The sequence below is a fragment of the Eucyclogobius newberryi genome, unplaced genomic scaffold (genome assembly GCF_026437365.1).
Source record: "Eucyclogobius newberryi isolate DKJ021-1_F unplaced genomic scaffold, fEucNew1.0.hap1 SCAF_1, whole genome shotgun sequence".
Lineage (NCBI taxonomy): Eukaryota > Metazoa > Chordata > Actinopteri > Gobiiformes > Gobiidae > Eucyclogobius > Eucyclogobius newberryi.
The window spans coordinates 3,200,619-3,228,614 of record NW_027315723.1 but is presented as its reverse complement, the minus strand read 5'-3'; the positions used below and the strand labels follow the sequence as shown (position 1 = coordinate 3,228,614).

Here is a 27,996-nt window from a genome sequence, read left to right as displayed (position 1 = left end):
GAAAACAATCTGATCAGCTGGTGTCCCAAAAAGAAGAGCGACAACAAAACACAAACTCCGCGGCTGGGAAACTCACGCAAACACGCCGGGAAACCGCGTCCTTCCCTCGGACACTCTCCCCGGGGCTCCGTGTCGCCGGAGCGGGCAAACCGTCGCCGTTTCCCCCGCTGTCGTGGCAGATTTCTAAACGTCATTTGTAGTTCGCCGCCGCCGTGTGTTGACACTGTTAGCATCAGGGCATCCGACTCGAATTAAAGCTCCCGTTTCGCTATAATTGGACGGAAATGGTTTGCGTGATTAACAGTATCTGAACTAGTCGCGATTATAAAAAGTGTGTTCACGTCGACGCGACTTGTCATTCGATTACAAGGCGGGATTTCGGTTAAATGTGACGAAGAATCGAGTGGCTAACTTGAGCTAGCATGCTGTTGTGCCAACTATTTTGCAACTATTATTTTAAGGCAGTAACTCGGTTTCGCAACAGTCTAAAATGATCGTAACGTTTAATATAGTTTAATGTAATTATAATTGAGCAATAATAACAAAGAGTGCAAATATAAATACATTTATAATTTAGATTTTTACTTTTTTTCCTGCTCATCCTTTTGTTTAACGGGGATTTGGCAGGTTTGTTTACATATGCCGTTCGATTAATTGGACTAATTGTGACTAGTCGACTGTTAAATTAAATCGTTAGTGTATTTTGATTATCACAATTGTTAGTCTGGACGATACAGACCGTAAAACATGAAAATACTTAAAAAAAAAAAATTGTATATATAACAAAGAGCTGCATTATTAGATCGGAAAGTTAAAAAACAACACTTTTTTTCTAATTTTAGAAAACAATACTCTTCATTTGTAAATATTCCCTGTCTAAAATGCTAAAATAAATGTACATTTTTTTGTTGTTTCAAGTGTGACAAAAGGTACGAATAGTAAAATAATGAGTAATAGTCTTCCAATTTACGTTTTTAGCCCAAAATTGATAAGTTGATGAAGTAATTGGGTAAATACAAGACTAATTTCTTTATTTTTTTAATTAAACCTTTACAAACCAGGATTGTCCCTCCGCCATCTGAAGTTATCCCTGTTTTTCGTGGCCAGTGAAAGCCCTAAATGTCTCCTAATTGTAAGTGTTGGCCCGGCGACCAGTGAGCGACACCGCCGTAACCGTGCACGATGAGCGGTCAGGGTTCGGACATCGTCGCGGACACGGCGTTGGTCTGTCAGGAGAGCTACGCGTGCGGCGGCTCCGACCGAGCGGCCTTCGAGTGCGACGAGTGCGGCAGTTTGCAGTGCGCCCGCTGCGAGCTGGAGCTGCACCGGCAGGAGCGCATGAGGGACCACGACCGGGTCCGGATCGCGCCCGGACACGTGCCCTTCTGCGACGCGTGCAAAGGGGACGGCGGCGGGGGCGGCGGCCACAGCGGACGACTGCGGGCGGCGGTGAGATGCCAGGTGAGGACGGGTCGAAGGTTTTGTGTCGCGAGGAGCTGTGGAAAAGGAAGGAAGGAAACCGAAAAGAGATTGCGCCGAGGTTGTCGCGATAGCTGCCGTGACCAAAGCAAAGAGAACGGACCAGAAGCTGAAAATTGGACCGTCGGGAAATCAGTGCAGCTTCTGGTCAAAAACTCCTCTCTTTAGGGCAGGACTAAATTCAAGCGTCGTGTACCTTCAGATTGAAAATGACTTCCAGATGATTTCAAAAACACTGTCCAGCTGACTGCTTTTGAAACCTTTTGGTCGACTGAAGGTCTGCGGTCGATCCCGTCTTCCGCCAGTGCAGACTATTGTTGTGTCCTTTGGCAAGACACTTTACGACACTGGGAGGACGTGTACGTGAGTTGTTAGCGCCGCAGACTGTAGGACGGTCTCGGTCGTCATCAATCAGTCCATCAAACTAAAGTTCTGAAGCCTGAAGGACTCAGGCTGCGACTAACGACCATTTCGCTAATCGATTAGTCGCGATGACTCTTTAGGTTAATTGATTAGACGTGTAGAACGTGAATTGCCTGTAAATATCCGAACAAAATTTGACCCCGATGAAGTTCAGATGGAGTATGTCGTTTCGATGTCATTCATGTTTGGAGTCCGTTTACAGTCCAGATAACGAATATTCAATCTCAATAGTTGATCAGTGACTTGTTGCGGCTCGAGCGAGGACACGATGTCAGTACGAGTCTTGAAAGCGTCGCAGCATCGATTCTAATACCGTATTTTCCGGACTATAAGTGGCACCAGCCAAAAAATGCTTAGAAAAAAACATATAAATCGCACTGGAGCATGAGTCATATGGTTTTTTGGGAAAGGTATTTGATAAAATACAAGACCCAGAACAGACATTTAATCTTGAAATGCAGTTTAGAATAATAACAGATGAGAGAACATGGTGAATAGGTGTACGTATGCTAACGCTAACACCTTCAGCTACATGACGTATGCTAACGCTAACACCTTCAGCTACAAGACGTATGCTAAATCAAATCAAATCAAATCAAAAAAATGTATTTATGTAAGGCCCAAAATCACAACAACAGTTGCCTCTGCTAACGCTAACACCTTCAGCTACATGACGTATGCTAACGCTAACACCTTCAGCTACATGACGTATGCTAACATGCTAACACCTTCAGCTACATGAGGCACAGACAGAACTGTGGTAAGTGTCTGGTATGTTAACGTAACATAATGAACAGTTATTCAGATAACTTTAGCATAAAGAACATGCTAACAAGTTTACCAAAGCATCAGTTTTACCCCAAATCACTAAATCCATTGAATTCTTCTTCCTCTGTGTCACTTCTAAACAACTCCACAAACTCCAGAGGTAGAGGAAGTGCAGATTCTTCTTCTGCGTCGCTTAGAGCGGTTGTCAGTGTGAAAATAATGAATAATATCACATATAAGTCGCTCTAGAGTATAAGTCGCCCAAATAGTCCGGAAAATACGGTCCGATGCTTTTTATGGCGCTGACGTTTCCGTAATCGCCCGAATCCCCAGGGGTGCAAGATCAACCTGTGCTCGGACTGCCAGAGGAGGACGCACGGAGCAGGCAATAAGAAGAAGCACCCTCTGACGGCGTATCCTCCGGTTCAAACGCCGGACGAGAGCGGAGATGCGGAGGCGGAGAGCCTGCGGGCGGCGCTAGAGAGCGTCTCCAGCTTCCTGTTGGTCGACGAGAAGGAGGAGATGCAAGTAAGAGTTAAACGCCGTTAGACGGGATCGGCGAGACGTGGCGTTCTTACTTTACCGGTCGATGACTTTGCTCGAAACATTTGAAGTAAAGAGAAAAGTTCATTTATTGGTCCATAACGCAAAAAATGTGAATCAAGACTTTGAAATCAAGTAATTTTCACTCACAAAGAGACAAAACAATCAAAAATTACATATATTTTTGTGGACTAAAACTACGATTAAAAGTACATATATTTTGGTTGTGTGTAAAAAATAATAAATGAAAAAAAATAAAATAAAAGTACATATATTTTGGTTGTGTTTAAGAAAAATTATAAATGGAAAAAATAAATAAAAGTACATGTTTTGGTTGTGTGTTTAAAAAATGATAAATAGAAAAAAATAAAAGTACATATATTTCTTTTGTGTGTTGAAAAAGAATGATAAATAGATAAAAATAAAATAAAAGTACATATATTTTGGTTTGTTTGTGAAAAAAGTCATAAATTAACGACAATAAACTCTTCTATAGTGTTGTTTCTCTACGTGGGCACTTTGCTCACTCTTCTCTCGTGCTCATTGTGTGCACTTAAGTTTTATGCTCTATTCTAACCTTTTGTCGTCTCTTGGACAAACTCAGTAAAACACACAGAACACAAACATCAGTCTGCGCCTCCTCAGCTCCTCCTGACGCCCGGATCGTGTTTGGCACAGCCAAAAAGCAATATGTTTTACACACACGCATCATCCATACATCATCCACACATCATCCACACATCATCCACACATCATCCATACATCATCCACACATCATCCATACATCATCCATACATCATCCACACATCATCCACACATCATCCACACATCATCCACACATCATCCACACATCATCCATACATCATCCACACATCATCCACACATCATCCATACATCATCCATACATCATCCATACATCATCCATACATCATCCACACATCATCCACACATCATCCACACATCATCCACACATCATCCATACATCATCCACACATCATCCACACATCATCCACACATCATCCACACATCATCCACACATCATCCACACATCATCCATACATCATCCACACATCATCCACACATCATCCACACATCATCCATACATCATCCACACATCATCCACACATCATCCATACATCATCCACACATCATCCATACATCATCCACACATCATCCATACATCATCCATACATCATCCACACATCATCCACACATCATCCACACATCATCCATACATCATCCACACATCATCCACACATCATCCATACATCATCCACACATCATCCATACATCATCCATACATCATCCACACATCATCCACACATCATCCACACATCATCCATACATCATCCACACATCATCCATACATCATCCACACATCATCCATACATCATCCACACATCATCCATACATCATCCACACATCATCCACACATCATCCATACATCATCCATACATCATCCACACATCATCCACACATCATCCACACATCATCCACACATCATCCATACATCATCCACACATCATCCACACATCATCCACACATCATCCACACATCATCCATACATCATCCATACATCATCCACACATCATCCACACATCATCCACACATCATCCATACATCATCCACACATCATCCATACATCATCCACACATCATCCATACATCATCCACACATCATCCATACATCATCCATACATCATCCATACATCATCCACACATCATCCACACATCATCCATACATCATCCACACATCATCCATACATCATCCACACATCATCCACACATAATCCACACATCATCCGTACATCATCCGTACATCATCCATACATCATCCACACATCATCCATACATCATCCACACATCATCCACACATCATCCGTACATCATCCGTACATCATCCACACATCATCCGTACATCATCCATACATCATCCATACATCATCCACACATCATCCATACATCATCCACACATCATCCATACATCATCCACACATCATCCACACATCATCCACACATCATCCATACATCATCCACACATCATCCACACATAATCCACACATCATCCGTACATCATCCGTACATCATCCATACATCATCCACACATCATCCATACATCATCCACACATCATCCACACATCATCCGTACATCATCCGTACATCATCCACACATCATCCGTACATCATCCATACATCATCCATACATCATCCACACATCATCCATACATCATCCACACATCATCCATACATCATCCACACATCATCCACACATCATCCATACATCATCCATACATCATCCACACATCATCCACACATCATCCACACATCATCCACACATCATCCATACATCATCCACACATCATCCACACATCATCCACACATCATCCACACATCATCCATACATCATCCATACATCATCCACACATCATCCACACATCATCCATACATCATCCACACATCATCCATACATCATCCACACATCATCCATACATCATCCACACATCATCCATACATCATCCATACATCATCCATACATCATCCACACATCATCCACACATCATCCATACATCATCCACACATCATCCACACATAATCCACACATCATCCGTACATCATCCGTACATCATCCATACATCATCCACACATCATCCATACATCATCCACACATCATCCACACATCATCCGTACATCATCCGTACATCATCCACACATCATCCGTACATCATCCATACATCATCCATACATCATCCACACATCATCCACACATCATCCACACATCATCCGTACATCATCCATACATCATCCATACATCATCCACACATCATCCATACATCATCCACACATCATCCATACATCATCCATACATCATCCACACATCATCCACACATCATCCGTACATCATCCGTACATCATCCATACATCATCCACACATCATCCGTACATCATCCATACATCATCCATACATCATCCATACATCATCCACACATCATCCATACATCATCCATACATCATGGCATGAGCGACACTGCACCGGGGAAATTGTAATGTCTAAAAGACCCGCAATATAAAGATCGACAGCTATTGTGGACTTTTGTATTAACTTTTAATCAAGTCGAGCGCCATTTGCGTCCTGGCGGTGGTGTGTTTGTGTAATGAAGATTCCAGACTGCTGCATTTGACTCGGTGTATTGGCTTGTCAAATCGGCTTCATAGCTTTAAACACAGTTCATACAAAACACAGAGCTGTTACTGGACTGTCCCATGATGCAACACTGGGGGGGCGTAACATGGGGCGGAAAGTGAAACGCGTATCTGCCTTTATTCTCTTTAAATTATGAGATTATTCTCGTTATTTAACGAGAATAAAGTCATTAATTAGTATAAATTTTTTTGTTTTTGGTTAGCCCTTATACTCCGTCGTAGTTGTGTGTTTAAAAAATAAAATAAACATACATATATTTTGGTTGTGTTCAAGAAAAATAATAAATAGAAAAAATGAGTACATGAATGAGTACATATATTTTGTTGATCAAATGTACAGATAATTTCTTTGAATAATAAAAGCTAAATGTAAATGAATGAAAGGAAAGAGTGGAGCATAAATTAGTGTCTCATTAAGCAAAGAAATACAATTTATCATAGTTAAAATAAAATTTATTTTCGGTTTGATTAAAATGATTTATGTGATACATTTTTTTTAATCTAAAGTGTAGTAGCATTTTTTTTCTCATTTCAAGTTAGAAAAATGCTTGTCTTTTTCTTTAAATAAAACAATATATGTTATGCTTGTTCCATTCCTCAAAACGAGAGAAATACGACTTATTACCAACATTTTTTAGATTATGACCTTATGTTTCCAAAATTACAGACAAAAAATAGAGAAATTAACCGACAGGAAACAAAACGAAAGAGTTTAAATAAATATGAAAACACAGATTTATCACATTTGATCCCATAGTCTTGTGCAAAGCCTCAAAAAGTAAATAAGAAACAAAAATTATGATGATTTTTGTCAAATTATTTGCCTAAAGTTAACCCAGGCCCTGCCTCGTGTTTGGCGCGTTGTCACGGTGATATCTCCTCAGGTGAAGGGTTAGGGTCAGGGGTTAGGGTTAGGGTCAGGGGTTAGGGTCAGGGGTTAGGGTTAGGGTAGCTTGTGTTTTGCGCGGTGACTCGCCGATGTCCCCTCCGGTGAAGGGTCAAGAGTTAGGGTCAGGGGTTAGGGTAGCTTGTGTTTTGCGCACTGACTCTGCGATGTCTCCTCAGGTGAAGGGTCAGGAGTTAGGGTCAGGGGTTAGGGTAGCTTGTGTTTTGCGCACTGACTCTGCGATGTCTCCTCAGGTGAAGGGTCAGGAGTTAGGGTCAGGGGTTAGGGTAGCTTGTGTTTTGCGCACTGACTCTGCGATGTCTCCTCAGGTGAAGGGTCAGGAGTTAGGGTCAGGGGTTAGGGTAGCTTGTGTTTTGCGCGGTGACGCGGCGATGTCTCCTCAGGTGAAGGGTCAGGAGTTAGGGTCAGGGGTCAGGGTAGCTTGTGTTTTGCGCCCTGACTCGGCGATGTCTCCTCAGGTGAAGGGCGAGGAGGACTTGGTGAGCCGACTGGGCTGCGGGCCGGACGAGCTGCTCAAAGTCGTGTCCATCTTCGGGAACACGGGCGAGGGGAAGTCGCACACGCTCAACCACACCTTCTTCCTGGGACGCGAGGTGTTCCGGACGTCGCCCACCCAGGACTCGTGCACCGTCGGGGTCTGGGCCGCCATGGACCCCGTGCACAGCGTGGTGGTCGTGGACACGGAGGGGCTGCTCGGGGCCGGTACGAGTCGGGTTTACGCCTGGGAACGTCTCGGGCGGTGGAAATGACTTGTCACCATCGTCTCACATGATTATGAGGATTTCGAGGGATTTAATCAACAGATTGGGTTAAAAAAGAAAGAATCTAAATTTATTTAAGTAATAAATTCAATATATGTGTTTATTTACTGCTTTATAATGTCACAAGCTGGAAAAATGCACTCTGAACTTTAATCTAGAACCTCGATTCTCAGGAATATACTTGATTCTCGATATCGCAGTGAATTTTTAGGTCAAAGTCTTAGACGATTCACTGACAAAAAACAATTCAACATAAAAATAAAATAATATAATATAAGGGAACAAGCGGATGGATAACATAATATAAAATAATGGAGAAAAGAGACTTTTTCAGTACAAAATAATTATAAATACTTATGTAGCACAGGGCTGGGTAAACGTTTATAGAGTTGGGGGGTGTTTGAGACTGAGCCGAGGATGAGGAGCAAGAGGATGTTCTAACGTGCTTTGACTTCATGGGCCTAGAAACGACAGAGTGATGGAAGAAGGACTTCTAAAGGATATAAGTGATCTGTTCTTCTGTATCTACCTCTGTATCTACCTGCGTTGCACCAATGAAATTTCCCCATGTGGGACAATAAAGGAATATCTTATCTTATCTTATCTTATCTTATCTTAAATAATAAACCTGTGGCGTTAAAGCTCTGGATCATTCTAAAACCAATTTTGTCCTGTTATATTTGTAGAGTAAATACTATTTTTGATACTAAATCCATCATGTATTTATTTTTAAAATGTTCAAGCGACTTTCACAGCGTCTAAATGTTTGGTACTTTTAGTGTTTTGTCCAGTGTTTATGTGGGTGTTATCTGAGTAGTTTGTGACGCTAAAATGATAAACATGAAGTAATGAGTATGTTTTAACAGTGCGCTCACAGTTCCATGTTGTTTTTTCAGGAGCCAATCAGGGCCAGCGAACACGTCTGCTGCTGAAGGTCTTGGCCGTCTCCGATGTCGTGATCTATCGGACGCACGCCGACCGTCTCCACGACGACCTGTTCAAGTTCCTGGGCGACGCGTCGGAGGCGTACCTGAAACACTTCTCCAGAGAGCTGAAGGCCACGACGGCTCGCTGCGGCCTGGACGTGCCCCTGTCCACGCTGGGCCCCGCCGTCATCATCTTCCACGAGACTGTGCACACCAAACTGCTCGGCTCAGGTGAGAACGTCTGCAGGAGGAGGAGCAGGGGCGGAGAAGGAGGAGCAGGAGGAGCACGAGCAAAGCAGGGGATGAGCAGGAGCAAAGCAGGAAGAGCCGAGTAGTATCGAAGCAGGGGAGGAGCAGGGGCGGAGCAGGAGCAGAGCAGGAGGAGCACGAGCAAAGCAGGGGAGGAGCAGGAGCAAAGCAGGAGGAGCCGAGTAGTAGCGAAGCAGGGGAGGAGCAGGGGCGGAGCAGGGGAGGAGCAGGGGCGGAGCAGGAGCAGAGCAGGAGGAGCACGAGCAAAGCAGGGGCGGAGCTGGATGAGCAGGGGCGGAGCAGGAGCAAAGCAGGAATAGCAGGGGCAGAGCAGGAGCGAAGCAGGAGGAGCAGGAGTGAAGCAAGAGGAGCAGGGGAGGAGCAGGGGCGGAGCAGGGGCGGAGCAGGGGCGGAGCAGGAGGAGAAGGAGCAAAGCAAGAGGAGCAGGGGCGGAGCAGGAGGAGCAGGGGCGGAGCAGGAAGAGCAAGGGCGGAGCAGGAGGAGAAGGAACAAAGCAAGAGGAGCAGGGGCGGAGCAGGGGCGGAGCAGGAGGAGAAGGAGCAAAGCAAGAGGAGCAGGGGCGGAGCAGGAGGAGCAGGGGCGGAGCAGGAAGAGCAAGGGCGGAGCAGGAGGAGAAGGAACAAAGCAAGAGGAGCAGGGGCGGAGCAGGAGGAGCAGGAGCGAAGCAGGAGGAGAAGGAAGAGCAAGGGTGGAGCAGGGGCGGAGAAGGAGGAGCAGGAACAGAAGCTTAAAGGAGCCGAGTCCCTTTCACATTTACAGTAACAGCTGTTCGTTCGTGCTCAAAATAAAGTATACAAAGTTTAAAGTATTCCTCCAATACTCCACAAATACTTTCAGTACCACGATTAGACACGTGTTCACGTTCTTGTCCAGGCCGTTTATGGATCGTCTGTGATTGAATTCTCACCCTCAAACCGTCCCGTGTTTATGAGCGTGTTCTTGTACAAGTATCACGTGTGCTCAAGTATGGAATATATCTGTAGAGAACATGACAAACTACATTTCTGTAAGTATTTGTTCAGTTAAACCTAAACATCAGCATTTTACCATCAAAATGCTACGTGTCGATAATCTCCAGTTAAATAAACATATCAAATAAACTTGTAAATGTGTCAAATCAAGATCATTCCTTTCAACTCGTTTAGATATTCTTTGTTTCCCGTTTCCTCCCTTGCAGACAAACCGTCGGAATCGTGCGACCGCCTTCTCCAGGAGCGCTTCCGGAAGCTGGCCGTGTTCCCCGAGGCCTTCAGCTCGGTCCAGTACAAAGGCACCCGGACGTACAACCCGCCCACGGACTTCGGTGGTCTCCTGCGCGCTCTGGAGCTGCAGCTGGACAACAACAACACGCGCTCGCCTCGCTCCGCCGCCGTCATCTTCAGAGCGCTGCAGGTGAGGCCGGCGTCCAGCAGGGGGAGGCGTCTGATACCACACCGTTCCATCGTCAGAAACACACCTGCGCCTCAAGTTTAGCTTCATTCGCACTCGTGTTTAGCTTCATTCGCACCTCGTGTTTAGCTTCATTCGCACCTCGTGTTTAGCTTCATTCGCACCTCGTGTTTAGCTTCATTCGCACTCGTGTTTAGCTTCATTCGCACTCGTGTTTAGCTTCATTCGCACTCGTGTTTAACTTCATTCGCACCTCGTGTTTAGCTTCATTCGCACTCGTGTTTAGCTTCATTCGCACTCGTGTTTAGCTTCATTCGCACCTCGTGTTTAGCTTCATTCGCACCTCGTGTTTAGCTTCATTCGCACTCGTGTTTAGCTTCATTCGCACCTCGTGTTTAGCTTCATTCGCACCTCGTGTTTAGCTTCATTCGCACCTCGTGTTTAGCTTCATTCGCACTCGTGTTTAGCTTCATTCGCACCTCGTGTTTAGCTTCATTCGCACCTCGTGTTTAGCTTCATTCGCACTCGTGTTTAGCTTAATTCACACTCGTGTTTAGCTTAATTCACACTTGTGTTTAGCTTAATTCACACTTGTGTTTAGCTTAATTCACACTCGTGTTTAGCTTCATTCACACTTGTGTTTAGCTTCATTCACACTCGTGTTTAGCTTCATTCGCACCTCGTGTTTAGCTTCATTCACACTCGTGTTTAGCTTCATTTGCACCTCGTGTTTAGCTTCATTCACACTCGTGTTTAGCTTCATTCGCACCTCGTGTTTAGCTTCATTCACACTCGTGTTTAGCTTCATTTGCACCTCGTGTTTAGCTTCATTCGCACCTCGTGTTTAGCTTCATTCACACTCGTGTTTAGCTTCATTTGCACCTCGTGTTTAGCTTCATTTGCACCTCGTGTTTAGCTTCATTCGCACCTCGTGTTTAGCTTCATTCGCACCTCGTGTTTAGCTTCATAACCACTCGTGTTTAGCTTAATTCCCACTCGTGTTTAGCTTCATTCGCAGAAAGCGCGTAGATATGGGAACAAATCAATCTAAAAGTGATGTGCCCATCCCGGAGACACCTGTCATGCTGCAATGTCAAATAAATATGGGAAGGTAAAACTACTATTTAGATACGATTGCATTTGAACATGTAAATCATTTTGCTGGACACAATAGCCCATTGTGCTGGTGTCCAAGCGCAGCTCATGGCAGGTGCCCGGGGAGAAGGTCAGAACACACGCTGGTTAGGTTGTCGGTCGGCACTAAGCCTAATGTAAAGTCCAGGAAGAGCCTGGCGCACCGACCCACTGACCAATAGTCAGGTTTTAACACTAAAGCTTTGGTCGAGTTTTGTCCGAGACAGTTAGTTTAGCTAAAGCTAAATCTAGGGCGGGGCAGACGAGACGAGGTGCATCGGTAAAGATACAAAGCGCCACACATCAGGTGGAGGCGTCGACCAGAGAGTCGTGGTAAAAGAAACATACGCTCAGCACAGACGTGTGCAGTTTGCAGAAAGCGCGCAGATCATCAAATCAAATCAATTTATTTTTGTAAGGCCCAAAATCACAACAACAGTTGCCTCTGAGGGCCACAGGGAGAAATGAATCAACAATGTCTGTGGTGGCGATGAAGTCAGACAATGTCTGTGGTGGCGATGGAGTCAGACAATGTCTGTGGTGGCGATGAAGTCAGACAATGTCTGTGGTGGCGAGGGACGATGTCCCAGGGTCCTCTGTCCTTAGACTCTCCTTCTCGGCCAGGAAAAACTACAAAAAAAAACCTCTTTGGGAAAAAAGCGTAGAAACGCTTTTATATGGGAATATGGGAACAGATCAATCTAAAAGTGATGTGTCCATCCCGGAAACACCTGTCATGCTGCAATGTCAAATAAATATGGGAAGGAGTGTCTGGAATGCCTGCCAATGTGGTCAGATAAATTTAGATTTGGCTAGGTGTTTTTTATTTTTTATTTAGTCAATTTTATTGTATTTCTGTTTCTGTAATTTCTTTGTGATTTTAAATCATTTTTCCTGTAGTGAAAGCACTTTAAATTGCCTTGTGTATGAAATGTGCTCTACAAATAAACTTGCCTTGCCTTCACACCTCGTGTTTAGCTTCATTACCACACGTGTTTAGCTTCATTCGCGCTTGTGTTTAGCTTTTGTTGCTAATACCGGTGTGTGTTGCTAATACTCGTGTGTGTCGCTAATGCTGGTGTGTGATGCTAATACTCGTGTGTGTCACTAATGCTGGTGTGTGATGCTAATACTCGTGTGTGTTGCTAATGCCCGTGTGTGTTTTGCTAATGCCGGCGTGTGTTGCCAATGCCCGTGTGTGTTTTGCTAATGCCGGTGTGTGTTGCTAATGCCCGTATGTGTTTTTGCTAATGCCGGCGTGTGTTGCTAATGCCCGTGTGTGTTGCTAATGCCCGTGTGTGTTGCTAATGCCCGTATGTGTTGCTAATGCCCGTGTGTGTTGCTAATGCCCGTATGTGTTTTTGCTAATGCCGGCGTGTGTTGCTAATGCCCGTGTGTGTTGCTAATGCCCGTGTGTGTTGCTAATGCCCGTGTGTGTTGCTAATGCCCGTGTGCAGGCCCTGAGCGAGCGCTTCAGCGGAGAGATCCAGGACGAGCAGCTGAACTGCACCTGCTTCTTCCCCGACGAGTATTTCACCTGCTCCAGCATCTGCCTCGGCTGCGGGTACGAAACCGCCACGCCCTTTGAATAATGCTCTCTGCGTAACATTTTGAGTCACTATAACCCGCGTCCGCTTTGGTTCCAGATCCGGCTGTAAAAGCAGCATGAACCACCTGAAGGAGGGACTGGACCACGAGGCCAAACACCGGTGTCGATATTCTGCCCAGTACGACAACCGCATTTACACCTGCAAGGTCCGGAAACGCCGACGGCAAACACGCCAACTGCGCGATCGCTAGTTCCTCGCGCTTTAAACTCCCTTCTGCTTCCAGGCCTGTTACGAGGGCGGGAAAGAGGTCATAGTTGTGCCGAAGACGACTGCGTCCTCCGACTCGCCGTGGTTTGGCCTGGCCATCTACGCTTGGTCTGGGTAAGTTGGAGAAGGAGAAGGAGAAGAAAGCCCTGGAACGCCTCACCAACTGACAATTGTTAGCATATGCGATGTCGTAGTCAGTTGAGGAACTCGAACTTCAGTTACAAGATAAACTGTGACGTTTTAGAGACGTTTGGACGACGGATTCACGTAAAACACATTTTTAACACGAGTAAGGTTAGAACTCGTGTCGTTTTAAGTAGGAAATCACAGACTTCCCAGTTGCTTGGATGAATACGCGCGAATGAGAAAAAAAGAACATAGAGATCGATGTTTTCTTCCTCCTCCAGCTTTAGTGTGTAATCTCGGCATTTGAAAACTCCTCGTGTGTTTCCGTAGGTACGTGATCGAGTGCCCGAACTGCGGCGTGATCTACCGGAGCAGGCAGTACTGGTACGGCAACCAGGACCCGGTGGAGACCGTGGTCAGGACGGAGATCGAGCACGTCTGGCCCGGGGTGAGGAGGACCAGAACACCAGACGAGAACATCTACGCTCGGTTTATATGAACCTTTTCCAGTCGCGAGATTGATAAAAGTCTGGATCCAGCTTTTTTTTTTCAAAAGAGAAGTGTTTGTTTTGGAAATTAATCGATACTCAAACCAGTAGATGAATCCAGTGGTTTACTTCACACTTTTACTGGTTTGGTTCAGCCTCGTTTAAGTCCGATGTAGACTGTCCTGGTCCTGACCTGGTTTAGCCCCGGTCTTGTCCTGGTTTAGCCCCGTTCTTGTCCTGGTTTAGCCCCGGTCTTGTCCTGGTTTAGCCCCGGTCTTGTCCTGGTTTAGCCCCAGTCTTGTCTTGGTTTAGCCCCAGTCTTGCCCTGGTTTAGCCCCAGTCTTGCCCTGGTTCAGCTCCGGTATTGTCCTGGTTTAGCCCCGGTCTTGCTCTGGTTTAGCCCCGGTCTTGTCCTGGTTTAGCCCCGGTCTTGTCCTGGTTTAGCCCCGGTCTTGTCCTGGTTTAGCCCCGGTCTTGTCCTGGTTTAGCCCCAGTCTTGTCCTGGTTTAGCCCCAGTCTTGCCCTGGTTCAGCTCCGGTATTGTCCTGGTTTAGCCCCGGTCTTGGCCTGGTTTAGCCCCGGTCTTGGCCTGGTTTAGCCCTGGTCTTGTCCTGGTTCAGCCCTGGTCTTGAGTTGTCCCGTCTTGTGTTTCGCAGTCGGACGGCTTCCTGAAGGACCACGGCAACGCGGCGCAGAGGCTTTTGGACGGGGTGAAGTTCATTTCCCAGTCCGTCTCCGAGCTCAGCGTGACCCCGGCCAAAGCGGTGACGTCGTGGCTCACGGATCAGATCGCGCCCGCGTACTGGCAGCCCAACTCTGCCATCCTGGTGAGTGCGGTGCAGAGAGGACGGGGCCACATCGCTGCCACTACGGTAATGCTGCTCCAGTCGGCAGTCGGAGTCACGTCTTCTCGTTTCTGTCAAGTAACGGCTCAGTCAAGTGATTAAAAGCAGAAAAGTGCTCAAATTAGCCAAAATGTTGATCCAATAAAGTAAATTTATCAACCATGACTCGCACTGCGCCGGGAGGAGCCTCCTGCTGCTCATTAACATGGACATGTTATTCCTTTGGCTGTTAATATTCCACAATATGGCAAAAAAAAGTTCCGAAGTAGTATGGTTTTAACTTTCTACTTCCATGGAATTTGGCTAGTGCACCACAAGTGCGAAGCACGGCTGCGAAAGTAATCGAGTGCAAAGCGCTCGCCTACTTCCACTCACTAACGCTCACTCATGCACGCCCCGTGCATACTAATTAATAGTAGGAAAATTTAACATTACCGTTCGAAAGTGGTCGTCATCCCCATGTAAAGTGCTCGTTTGTGCTAAGTAGCTCACGAATACTTTCCCCAACTCATGCACGTTCCAGAGTGGATCCTGGACTACCTCACAGACCGACCCCAGTTTGTGAGAGCCCGGAACTGTGTGTCTGACACTCGGACCTGCAGTGTGGGGGCGCCCCAGGGCACTGTCCTCGCGCCCTTTCTCTTCACCCTTTACACTGCAGACTTCAGACATGACACGGACAGCTGTGTCCTGCAGAAGTTCTCTGATGACTCTGCCATCATCGGACTCATCACGGACGACGATGACGAGGAGTACAGAGGACTGGAGCAGGACTTTGTGGACTGGTGTCAGCGGAACCACCTCCTCATCAACGCGGGGAAGACCAAGGAGATGGTGGTGGATTTCCGCAGACGCCACCCCACTGCCCCCTTACCAGTGAACATCCAGGGACGGGACATTGAGAGAGTGGACTCATACAAGTACCTGGGTGTTCATCTGAACCACAAACTGGACTGGACTCATAACACAGACGCACTGTACAGGAAGAGCCAGAGTCGGCTCTACCTCCTGAGGAGACTCAGGTCTTTTGGAGTGACAGGGCCACTCCTGACAGGGCCACTCTTGACAGGGCCACTCCTGAAGACCTTCTCTGACTCTGTGGTGCATCAGCTCCTGTAGGTGTGGTCTGCTGGAGCAGCAGCATCACAGAGAGGGAGAGGAAGAAGCTGGACAAAGCTCCGTCCTGGGCTGTCCTCTGGACTCGGTGGAGGAGGTGGAGGACAGAAGGGTCCTGGCTAAATTCACATCTATGCTCGACCATGAGTGTCGCCCCCTGCAGGACACTCTGTCCACTGCAGGACACTCTGTCCCCTGCAGGACACTCTGTCCACTCTGGAGAGCAGCTTCAGTGACTGATCCACCCTCGCTGTGTGAAGGAGACGTTTCACAGGTCTTTCCTTCTGCTGCTGTCGGACTCTACAATACTGTCATACCCATGTGCAATACTGACATACCCATGTGCAATACTGACATACCCATGTGCAATACTGACATACCCATGTGCAATACTGACATACCCATGTGCAATACTGTCATACCCATGTGCAATACTGACATACCCATGTGCAATACTGTCATACCCATGTGCAATACTGTCATACCCATGTGCAATACTGTCATACCCATGCGCAATACTGTCATACCCATGCGCAATACTATTTTTCAATATTCTCTGTCCATATAACAGCTGTAAATAAGAATGTCACTATTGTTATTATTATATAGTATAAGAGGTTTTCTATAAGAGTGTTTTTTTTTATAAGTTACCTGCTTTTTATTGTTTACTTCTGTTGCATCACTGGAATTTCCCCCTTGTGGGACAAATAAAGGCTTATCTTATGTCTTAAAATTGCTTTTTGAATGGGGACCACAAAATTTTGTTCTTCCAAAATGTATCAAATTTTGCACAAAATTCTATTTTGACATGCCAATAAAAAAGCCCAAAACACCCATGTCATATTTGTTACGGCGTAGCCGTAGCGATGACAGAAACCTCCCATGTTATTCCAATGGGGAAATTACCAAATCTCTGAAATGTGAACATGCTGAAACTTTTATGAACTGAAATTTGGTGGGACTCTTCTTCAGGGGTGGACCATGAAAATTGTCAAAATTTTTATTCCAATAAATTCAAATTTTTTACTCTCCGCAAACTTTCCCCTTCATATGTAAAGCAAAGGGAAGAAGACGCCACGGCGTCACGGATTCAGCAGGAGGTGTAATAAAAGGAAAATTGGGGCGCCTCCTCCTCTTGGCGTGGCAAGGGCCGATTATCGCCGTTTGCGGCTATATTTATCATTATTATTTTGTATTAATTGATTTATATATTTTTCACGGTCTTTATTTAGTTATTTAATTTTATATATTTGTTTATAAACCGTGTAAAGTGTTTGTTTGGTTCCTTCAGAACTGTCACGTGTAAAGCGTTTGTTTGGTTCCTTCAGAACTGTCACATGTGTAAAGTGTTTGTTTGGTTCCTTCAGAACTGTCATGTGTAAAGTGTTTGTTTGGTTCCTTCAGAACTGTCATGTGTAAAGCGTTTGTTTGGTTCCTTCAGAACTGTCACGTGTGTAAAGCGTTTGTTTGGTTCCTTCAGAACTGTCACGTGTGTAAAGCGTTTGTTTGGTTCCTTCAGAACTGTCATGTGTAAAGCGTTTGTTTGATTACTTCAGAACTGTCATGTGTAAAGTGTTTGTTTGGTTCCTTCAGAACTGTCACGTGTAAAGTGTTTGTTTGGTTCCTTCAGAACTGTCATGTGTAAAGCGTTTGTTTGGTTCCTTCAGAACTGTCACGTGTAAAGTGTTTGTTTGATTACTTCAGAACTGTCATGTGTAAAGTGTTTGTTTGGTTCCTTCAGAACTGTCATGTGTAAAGCGTTTGTTTGGTTCCTTCAGAACTGTCACGTGTGTAAAGCGTTTGTTTGGTTCCTTCAGAACTGTCACGTGTGTAAAGCGTTTGTTTGGTTCCTTCAGAACTGTCACATGTGTAAAGTGTTTGTTTGGTTCCTTCAGAACTGTCATGTGTAAAGCGTTTGTTTGGTTCCTTCAGAACTGTCACGTGTGTAAAGCGTTTGTTTGGTTCCTTCAGAACTGTCACGTGTGTAAAGCGTTTGTTTGGTTCCTTCAGAACTGTCACGTGTAAAGTGTTTGTTTGGTTCCTTCAGAACTGTCATGTGTAAAGCGTTTGTTTGGTTCCTTCAGAACTGTCACGTGTAAAGTGTTTGTTTGATTACTTCAGAACTGTCACGTGTAAAGTGTTTGTTTGGTTCCTTCAGAACTGTCATGTGTAAAGCGTTTGTTTGGTTCCTTCAGAACTGTCATGTGTAAAGCGTTTGTTTGGTTCTTTCAGAACTGTCACGTGTAAAGCGTTTGTTTGGTTCTTTCAGAACTGTCACGTGTAAAGCGTTTGTTTGGTTCCTTCAGAACTGTCACGTGTAAAGCGTTTGTTTGGTTCTTTCAGAACTGTCACGTGTAAAGCGTTTGTTTGGTTCCTTCAGAACTGTCACGTGTAAAGCGTTTGTTTGGTTCTTTCAGAACTGTCACGTGTGTAAAGCGTTTGTTTGGTTCCTTCAGAACTGTCACGTGTAAAGCGTTTGTTTGGTTCTTTCAGAACTGTCACGTGTGTAAAGCGTTTGTTTGGTTCCTTCAGAACTGTCACGTGTAAAGCGTTTGTTTGGTTCCTTCAGAACTGTCACGTGTGTAAAGCGTTTGTTTGGTTTTTTCAGAACTGTCACACGTGTGAGCTGGAGTTCGGAGCCAACGACACGAAGCATCACTGCCGCGCCTGTGGAGGAGGCTTCTGCGACTCCTGCTCCTCCAAGTCCCGGCCGGTGCCGGAGCGAGGCTGGGGTCTGGCCCCGGTCCGAGTCTGTGACCAGTGCTTCCACCACAGAGGGATCTCCACCGGTAACACCGCACCAGCAATACCGCACCAGCAACACCGCACCAGCAACACCGCACCAGCAACACCGCGCCAGCAACACCGCACCAGCAACACCGCACCAGCAACACAGCACCAGCAACACCGCACCAGCAACATCACACCAGCAACACAGCACCAGCAACACCGCACCAGCAACACCGCACCAGCAACACCGCAACACAGCAACACCGCACCAGCAACACCGCACCAGCAACACCGCACCAGCAACACTGCACCAGCAACACCGCAACACAGCAACACTGCACCAGCAACACCGCACCAGCAACACCGCACCAGCAACATCACACCAGCAACACAGCACCAGCAACACCGCACCAGCAACACTGCACCAGCAACACCGCAACACAGCAACACTGCACCAGCAACACCGCACCAGCAACACCGCACCAGCAACACCGCACCAGCAACACCGCACCAGCAACACCGCAACCAGCAACATCGCACCAGCAATATCGCACCAGCAACACCGCACCAGCAACACAGCACCAACAACACAGCACCAACAACACAGCACCAGCAACACCGCAACCAGCAACACCGCACCAGCAACACCGCACCAGCAACACAGCACCAGCAACACAGCGCCAGCAACACCGCGCCAGCAACACAGCACCAGCAACACCGCACCAGCAACATCACACCAGCAACACAGCACCAGCAACACAGCAACACAGCACCAGCAACACAGCACCAGCAACACCGCACCAGCAACACCGCACCAGCAACACCGCACCAGCAACACCGCACCAGCAACACCGCACCAGCAACATCGCACCAGCAACACCGCACCAGCAACACCGCAACAGCAATTTGACATTATTCAAACAGAACCTGGACCATACAGGGCTAAACCCAGGACTATAACCAGGCCCTAACCAGGACTTTAACAGGACTATAACAGGACTATAACAGGACTATAAACAGAACTATAACAGGACTATAAACAGAACTATAACAGGACTATAAACAGGACTTTAACAGGACTTTAACAGGACTATAACAGGACTATAAACAGAACTATAACAGGACTATAAACAGGACTATAACAGGACTATAAACAGGACTATAACAGGACTATAACCAGGCCCTAACCAGGACTTTAACAGGACTATAAACAGGACTATAACCAGGACTATAAACAGGACTATAACAGGACTATAACGGGACTATAACGGGACTATAACGGGACTATAACGGGACTATAACCAGGACTATAACCAGGACTATAACCAGGACTATAACAGGACTATAACAGGACTATAACAGGACTATAACAGGACTATAACCAGGACTATAACCAGGACTATAACCAGGACTATAACCAGGACTATAACATGATTATGACATGATTATAACAGGACTATAACAGGACTATAACAGGACTATAACATGATTATAACCAGGACTATAACATGACTATAACAGGACTATAACAGGACTATAACCAGGACTATAACCAGGACTATAACAGGACTATAACCAGGACTATAACAGGATTATAACAGGACTATAACAGGATTATAACAGGACTATAACAGGACTATAACAGGACTATAACATGATTATAACAGGACTATAACAGGACTATAACAGGACTATAACCAGGACTATAACCAGGACTATAACATGATTATAACAGGACTATAACCAGGACTATAACAGGATTATAACAGGATTATAACAGGACTATAACAGGATTATAACAGGACTATAACAGGACTATAACAGGACTATAACAGGATTCGACACACAAAACCATAAAACACCTTTATTTTGTCCAACGATGGTTTAAACTGTCAGAAAAGTGTGTCAGCGTAAACCAAGCCCCCGGAAGCCAAGATGGCCGCCATTGAAACCTATGGAGCTGCTCATTGGCGCATGGTTCCAAAAAAGTTTTTTAGTTCCGCATTACTTCCTGTATACTGGTATATCTCCTCCCACTTTTGTGACGTCATCGCCGTGAGGCTTTGGCGTCGAGAGCGCGCACGTCACAGCAGCGCGACAGACTGAGAACGGTCAACACGGACTTTTGGAATAATTCGGCTTGAAATAGTCTGTTTACGTAACGTATAATGATGGATTGTTATATCCATCTATAAATATACATGTATCATGTTGTAAAGGTCTGATATTTAAGAGAATTATAAAGAAGTGTTAAGATAAAAAGTCTGGTTTAATGACAATGAATTACATTTAGAGGTGGAATAACGTCCTCATCATTTTCTGTAGTTTTTGGTTTGGGTATTTATTTTGTTATTAACTTTTCAGTTATTTATTTACATAATATAATTTGGCCAATATGCATTTTTTTTAATCAGATGAGAAGAAATATAAAATATAATCATCGATTCTGTTACATAATTGAATTAACCTGTTACCACCCACCTATTTTCGCCCTGTGCACAATGGTTGGACATACCTAAATGGCATTGCTTATTAAAAGAGGATCTTATGTTCCACATGCAAGTGTGATGCATCATTAGAAAGCTTAGGCCTTCTAGTTTCTGCAGATGTGCACATGAACACTGTCAGGGCTTCAGAACTTACACTACAGAGGCCCAAACATAAACAAAACATCCTTTTTTAGTCTCGCCTGAATATTGTCAATTTGTAATGGTCCTGAGCATGACATATTTCATTGTGTGCATATGCTGTTCACTGTACATGATGTTTATCTTGTTGACAACAACTGTGTAAAGTTTCAGATCTCTAGGAACAGGCATTTTGGTGCTGTTGACCTTTTTGTATCAAAAAGTATATTCGGAACAAGTGATCCAAATATGTGCCAACTGTGCCAAACTGTTTTATTACAATTTTAGCTCCTCTATGATCATAAAACATACATTTTGATGTTTTGTAGGCCACTAATAGCAATTATAACCGCTAAAAAAAAAATATGTGAAAATGTGTAAATATGAGTTTACCCATGAATTTCCCATATAGAGGTTAAAAAAAAAAAAAAAATTATAGTATTTTTATTTTATTTTTGTATTGGTATAATAATACATATATCTAACAAAATGCACGTCCAAAAGGCTAATAAACTCAAAAAACGTTATGCGCAAAATCCTGCCGAGAAATCTGGCTCTTTACAGCCTTCCCGGAGCCTTACGCACGTGAACAGGGAGAATTCTGTGTAAATAAACCCTTTGTCCCGCCTATCAGGAAAAACGTCTCCTGATTGGCTAGAATAATATGTCACTCAAAGTCTCCTGCGTGCCTGTTAGCAGAAGCTAAGGGCTAAAAACAAAGATGGACGCGCGCTTCGGAAGCGCCGAATTTTTTTCCTCCGGAGGCTGTAGCAAACAAACCCGGTGACAGAAAAATTCGTGGATGGTCTCATTCTGTAGGAAACAGTCTAAGGAAGAGATCGATGTCAACCACTATCGTATAAGTCAAACAGGTCATTTGTTATGGACGGAGAAATGCGGCGGACAAGCGCATTCTCGTCCGGCGAGAAACGAAGAAAAGTTTGTTTACTTGACAATATCTCGAAATCGGATAACTTCAGGAAAAATACAAGTGGATATTGTTTTTCAATGGTTCCTTACGGACAGACTGAGTACAAGGATGTACAGAATTAAAGCCGTTTCGTCCGTCATAAACAGCAAACAGGTAGGACATGCGTTTGTAAAAGTTGAGACTTTCTCACAAACTATTGGCAATTGCTTCTTGGGGCATATTATTTAATGTAAATCAATGACATATTCGTTTTGTTGAGAAAATAAGCTTTAAAATGATGTATGGCTTGCTGGTATCGACCACGGAAATAAAAGTGATGATGTAAGAGAATATTTGAGATATAGAAAATGTTCGCCAGCGGACAGGTGGGTGGTAACAGGTTAAGCAGTATTTAATTATATTCAGTTTCCTATTGTGTCGTTTTTGTATCATGTCAATCTTTAATAAATACAAAACACATTTGTTTATTAATGTATTTAATACAAATAATGAACATGAATGAACTTGTTCAATAAATGCAAATCTGATTATAACTACAAATGATAAATTGATTTTAGCCAGTTTTAGTTGAGTTTTAAAGCTACAATGTGGGAGTCCCTTATTAAGGGGTTTTGGAGTCTGTGTAATGTTCATTATTATTATCATCATTAATATAATCAGAAAAGGTTTATTCCATTGTCAAAGAACAGAATTCACAAACAGTGGAACTTGCTTTGGTGATTCGGTGCAACATAAAAATATTAACAATGATAAAACAACCTGTATAAGTCAAATAGAACAAACTGAATAAAATAAGATACTCCTTTATTGTCCACACATGAGGAAATTTTGTTGTTGCAACACAGTAGATACAGAGGAAAAGGACAGAAAACTTATAGGAAGTTTAAAAAACACTCTTAATAGATCGATCTTAATAGAAGAACTCTTATAAACAAAAACTCCTCTAGACAGAACCTCTCATACCTTAATAAAGAATGGAGGGGGAAATAAAGATAAAATAAAAACAGCGTAAGACAAAATAATACTAATAATAATGGTAAAATAAACATTTTTTTACATCAGTTATATGCACATGAATGTGACATTATTGCGTTAAATACTGAATATCTCAGTATTTAACAAGACTTTGTTTCCATGGCTATGCAGTCTTCTGTACTTCAGTAACTGCACCGTTCAGCTCCATCGTATGACTGAGACAAACAGAACATGTCACAGCTTTAGATTATACAAGTCATATAACATACACTTCATATGTTTAGATTTATAAAAGTCATATAACATACACTTCATATGTTTTAGATTATACAAGTCATATAACATACACTTCATATGTTTAGATTATACAAGTCATATAACATACACTTCATATGTTTTAGATTATACAAGTCATATAACATACACTTCATATGTTTTAGATTATACAAGTCATATAACATACACTTCATATGTTTTAGATTATACAAGTCATATAACATACACTTCATATGTTTTAGATTATACAAGTCATATAACATACACTTCATATGTTTAGATTATACAAGTCATATAACATACACTTCATATGTTTAGATTATACAAGTCATATAACATACACTTCATATGTTTTAGATTATACAAGTCATATAACATACACTTCATATGTTTTAGATTATACAAGTCATATAACATACACTTCATATGTTTAGATTATACAAGTCATAGAACATACACTTCACATGTTTAGATTTATAAAAGTCATAGAACATACACTTCACATGTTTGTCCTGAAGCTGCTTCACAGACACATGTGACACATCAGTGGCTCTTTTGAAGAACAATTATCATTTAGTTTTTTTGGTCATAACAAAACAGACATTTTATAAATTCAAAATACTGATTCTACACTGTTTACTTTTAGTCGAGGCACAAGTTATTATTAAAATACCTTTTGCTTTGGAGTCGTCAGGAGTTTACTTGAGATGACTGTGTCTGCAGTGATTAGGTCTGCAGTGACCTGTAGTGACCTGCAGTGACCTGTAGAGCTCTGGTCAGCACAGACAGACTAAACTCACTGGTCAGCACTGAAGATGAGAAAGATACTTATTAGAACATTTATATATTCTGCACATTTAACAGAGAAAAGCTGGAATATGTTATTGACAGATTTACATTTCGCTCTGTAACACAAAAGTTCCTCTTTTCACCTTAATTTTTAAAGATAGAACCAAAAGTAATTTATTTATGCATAAGTTTAAACCTTAGAAGTTAGAACATAACTGACATGTTTGCTAAATCTCTACATATTCCATGGAAGTAAATCCATGACATTCCTATAGAAAACAAGCGTGTGCTTTGCTGTTTAAACACAGCACACGTCATTATGAAATATGTAATAAAACCTCAAATGTGGTCTCAGCCCCTGTAAGTACAGCACTGTCACTTTTAAACACCTTTACATTTATATATGTAAGATATGACCCATTATAGCAGGTTATATTTGAATTATTGGTTGTTTTTTTATAGCACATAATACAAACATCACTTTATTTCCCTTCTTTCTCTAGTTTTCCTTAATCTGTGCATAACCTCTTGTCTAATAGAACATTTAGTAAGAGAAATAATTAGTTATTTATTTGCAGAAGCACGAGCCATCACGACGTGTTATTGCATCTTTGTGTAGCTAAACTTTAGCTTACGTTAGCTCGTGTTAGCTCGTGTTAGCTCGTGTTAACTTGTGTTAACTGTGTAATCGTTGTTTTACACTTCATATGGAACGATGTGTGAAACGTGAGGAATGACAAACAAACACAACTTACGTGTATCGTGGTCTCGTCTCTTTCTTCTGCTTGTGTTTAGTTTCCGTCACATGTTCTCCCGAGGCTCGTTCATGAGGGTCACGTGCGCGCTCGGTGCGCGTACACCGTTCACCGGAAGGTTAAAAATGTATTTTTTAAGTATTTTAGAAACAGTTGAAGAGTGAAATTCCTTCTATTTTATTTTTAGACTAAAAACAAATTAGCATGTTTGGTAATTTTAGAGGCCGAACTCCTGAAATGGTCCGACCAAAAGGCTGCATTCTGCGAAGTGGCCACTACTCAATTTGGAGCCAGAGGCAGAGGGGGCGTACCCTATCCAGATATTATAATAGATCCATGGTGTAAACTGTCTCTGTGTCGCACACTGATGACATCACAGAGGGAATCAGCTCTACTTCCTGTCATTTTCAAAATATCTTCACCAACTGCAACTTAACAGAAGTAAAAGTGTGATAAATGTTTACCACAGGTTTAACTCCACCAAACTGAGAATTAGAAAAACAGCAGAACCTCCATGTGGACTTCAAGTATCACCAGACTCTGATCATTCCGGTTCTTAAAAGGTTGAAAGGAAATGCATTATTGATCCCGTTTCCTTGCTCAGAGCTGCTGGACGCCGCGCTGGAGGAGGAGGGAGGGACCCTGATCGCTCGGAAAGTGGGCGAAGCCGTGCAGAACACTTTGGGGGCCGTGGTCGGAGCCATAGACATACCTCTGGGTGAGTATCGGACATCATCGGACTCATCACGCCATCAACATTTTAACTGTCGGATGTTTAACTTCATCCAGTGCAGGAGCAGACACTTCGGACTGAATTCGAGAGTCAATTCATAAGTCGGAACGCAGAAAATCCAGCCTATACTTATAATTTGAGCAATTTCGGTTTGATTGCAGCTCTGATTCAAACGCCTTCCCCAAATATCTCGCTCTTGTTTGGTCATCCGGACGCACCTCCTCCGTCTTTGCGCAGGTTTGGTGAAGGACGCCGCTCGCCCGACGTACTGGGTGCCGGACCAGGACCTGCGCGCGTGCTCCGGGTGTCAGAGGGAGTTTGGCCCGCGCCTGTCCATCCATCACTGCCGCTCGTGCGGGCGGGGCGTGTGCGAGGACTGCTCCCCCGACCGACGGCCGGTGCCCTCCAGAGGCTGGGACCATCCCGTGAGAGTCTGCAACGCGTGCGGGCAAAAGCCGGCGGAGCTATAGCGCCGAAGGCAGTTCAGGGACAAGCTGGAGGGCGAAGGGTCGAGGGCAGTGGCAGAACCAGCAACCGTCGACGCGCGGGGGCGACACTGCTGCCCCCTAAAGGAACCCACCGACCTCTGACCTCCAGCGCTACAAGGAACCACAGACGGGACAAGACGACACTGATTTACATGAGTTTAAATGACTCCAATACAGAATATTAAGTGTTTTTTTTAGTTCATTGGACTAGATTTTACTTCTTTAAGTCTGGTTTTATTATCTTTTTCTTGTTCCTAGCCTTGTTTTTAGGGCTGAAGTCAACTAAAGACGTTCTTGGTCCACTAAAGACGTTCTTGGTCCACTAAAGACGTTCTTGGTCCACTAAAGACGTTCTTGGTCCACTAAAGACGTTCTTGGTCCACTAAAGACGTTCTTGGTCCACTAAAGACGTTCTTGGTCCACTAAAGAAGCTCTCGGTCGACTCATAAGACGACAACTTCTCAAGAATTCCTGCAATAACCAATTATTTACCCAGAAAAGTGCCAGTATAAACCGTGTATTCACGTGATTAAACTAGCGATTGACTCCAAACTCTTCAGCGAACTCTCACCGTATCGTCTCATTTTGGCTGTTGCCCCTTAGAAGTCCTTTTAGAGTTGTCCAAAGTACCAATAATCAGACACTACTCAATATTATTGAAGCGTCATCATAGGGTTTTATAAAGAAAGTGCAATTATATTATAATTTTGGTCAAATAAAACATACCTGGCTGATTAATCGACTAAAGGTTCACGGCCCTAAGAGTTTTTGACATTTTATTGAACGTTTCTTTCTCCAGTGACAGATTTTGTTTTGTAGGAATCAGAAAAAGATTGAAACCAGCTCAAATACAGCAGAAGGTCTCACTGTGGAGGAACATTCTGACTCATGTAGATCGTCGTCTCGCTCGAGGACACGACAGTATTTACAGTCTCAGGGCCTCAAACCGGCAGAAAGAGGGCGCCATCGTTCTGTTCTGGTCCGTTTCAAGAGTTCACTTTACATTTCACGACGCTTTCACAGGCGCCGCAAATATGAAATAAAAAGGTGGAATGACTTGAATTCAGAATAATCTCTTGGTGCGAGTGCTTTTCACGACTAGTGCGAGAAGAAATGTCACGATTAAACGACAATACGTGACTTTTGACCAAAAGAATAAGACAAAAAACAGTCAAATAAATGAATAAATGACCATTGCTTTAGCGTGACCAGGTTTATTCAATCAAATGAAGTGAATTTAAAGTGATAAAACGGCCCTTTGCTTTTGCCATTTTAGAATATATAGATTTCATCAAAATTACAACCTTTTCCTCCAAAATGGTCACGATTATTATTTTCAATCACAATATAATCATGATTATGGATTCACTGATTCAATTTGAATCCCGAGTTCAGGTTAATTCAAATGTTAGGCTTCTCTTTATTCTGAAATGTCCACAACATTCTGAATTAAAGTCATTTGACAAGTTATTTATTTTTAATTCCTTTAAACCCTTTAAA

At 43.7% G+C, this 27,996-nt stretch overlaps 1 protein-coding gene and 1 long non-coding RNA gene across 3 annotated transcripts; one reads left to right on the top strand and one right to left on the bottom strand.

Moving 5' to 3' along the window:
• The first annotated feature begins 5 nt into the window (after positions 1 to 5).
• On the top strand, positions 6 to 27,601 carry zfyve1 (zinc finger, FYVE domain containing 1). Of its 2 annotated transcripts, none has more exons than XM_072441290.1 (13): positions 6 to 1,461; positions 3,004 to 3,198; positions 7,779 to 8,022; positions 8,978 to 9,238; positions 10,455 to 10,669; positions 13,258 to 13,364; positions 13,447 to 13,555; positions 13,634 to 13,731; positions 14,074 to 14,191; positions 14,888 to 15,058; positions 18,801 to 18,981; positions 25,880 to 25,993; positions 26,246 to 27,601. In XM_072441290.1, the coding sequence occupies exons 1-13, from the start codon at positions 1,183 to 1,185 to the stop codon at positions 26,476 to 26,478; spliced, it is 2,325 nt and encodes a 774-aa protein (XP_072297391.1). In that variant the 5' UTR covers positions 6 to 1,182; the 3' UTR covers positions 26,479 to 27,601. The 2 variants fall into 2 exon arrangements, with proteins under 2 accessions (XP_072297391.1, XP_072297471.1); XM_072441370.1 differs by having other exon boundaries at positions 3,004 to 3,204; positions 7,785 to 8,022.
• LOC140356559 (uncharacterized) lies at positions 23,043 to 25,382 on the bottom strand. Its single transcript, XR_011926079.1, has 3 exons — positions 25,276 to 25,382; positions 24,405 to 24,540; positions 23,043 to 23,670 (listed from the first exon to the last, which is right to left on the bottom strand). It is a non-coding gene; the product is annotated as an uncharacterized lncRNA (long non-coding RNA).
• Positions 27,602 to 27,996: the final 395 nt, after the last annotated feature.

Bases quoted from the DNA above. Each gene is read 5' to 3' on its own strand.
- zfyve1 (XM_072441290.1), top strand. From the start codon at position 1,183: ATGAGCGGTCAGGGTTCGGACATCGTCGCGGACACGGCGTTGGTCTGT. The intron at 9,239-10,454 runs GTGAGAACGTCT...CCTCCCTTGCAG, and splicing joins CACCAAACTGCTCGGCTCAG to ACAAACCGTCGGAATCGTGC. The intron at 13,556-13,633 runs GTCCGGAAACGC...TTCTGCTTCCAG, and splicing joins ACCGCATTTACACCTGCAAG to GCCTGTTACGAGGGCGGGAA.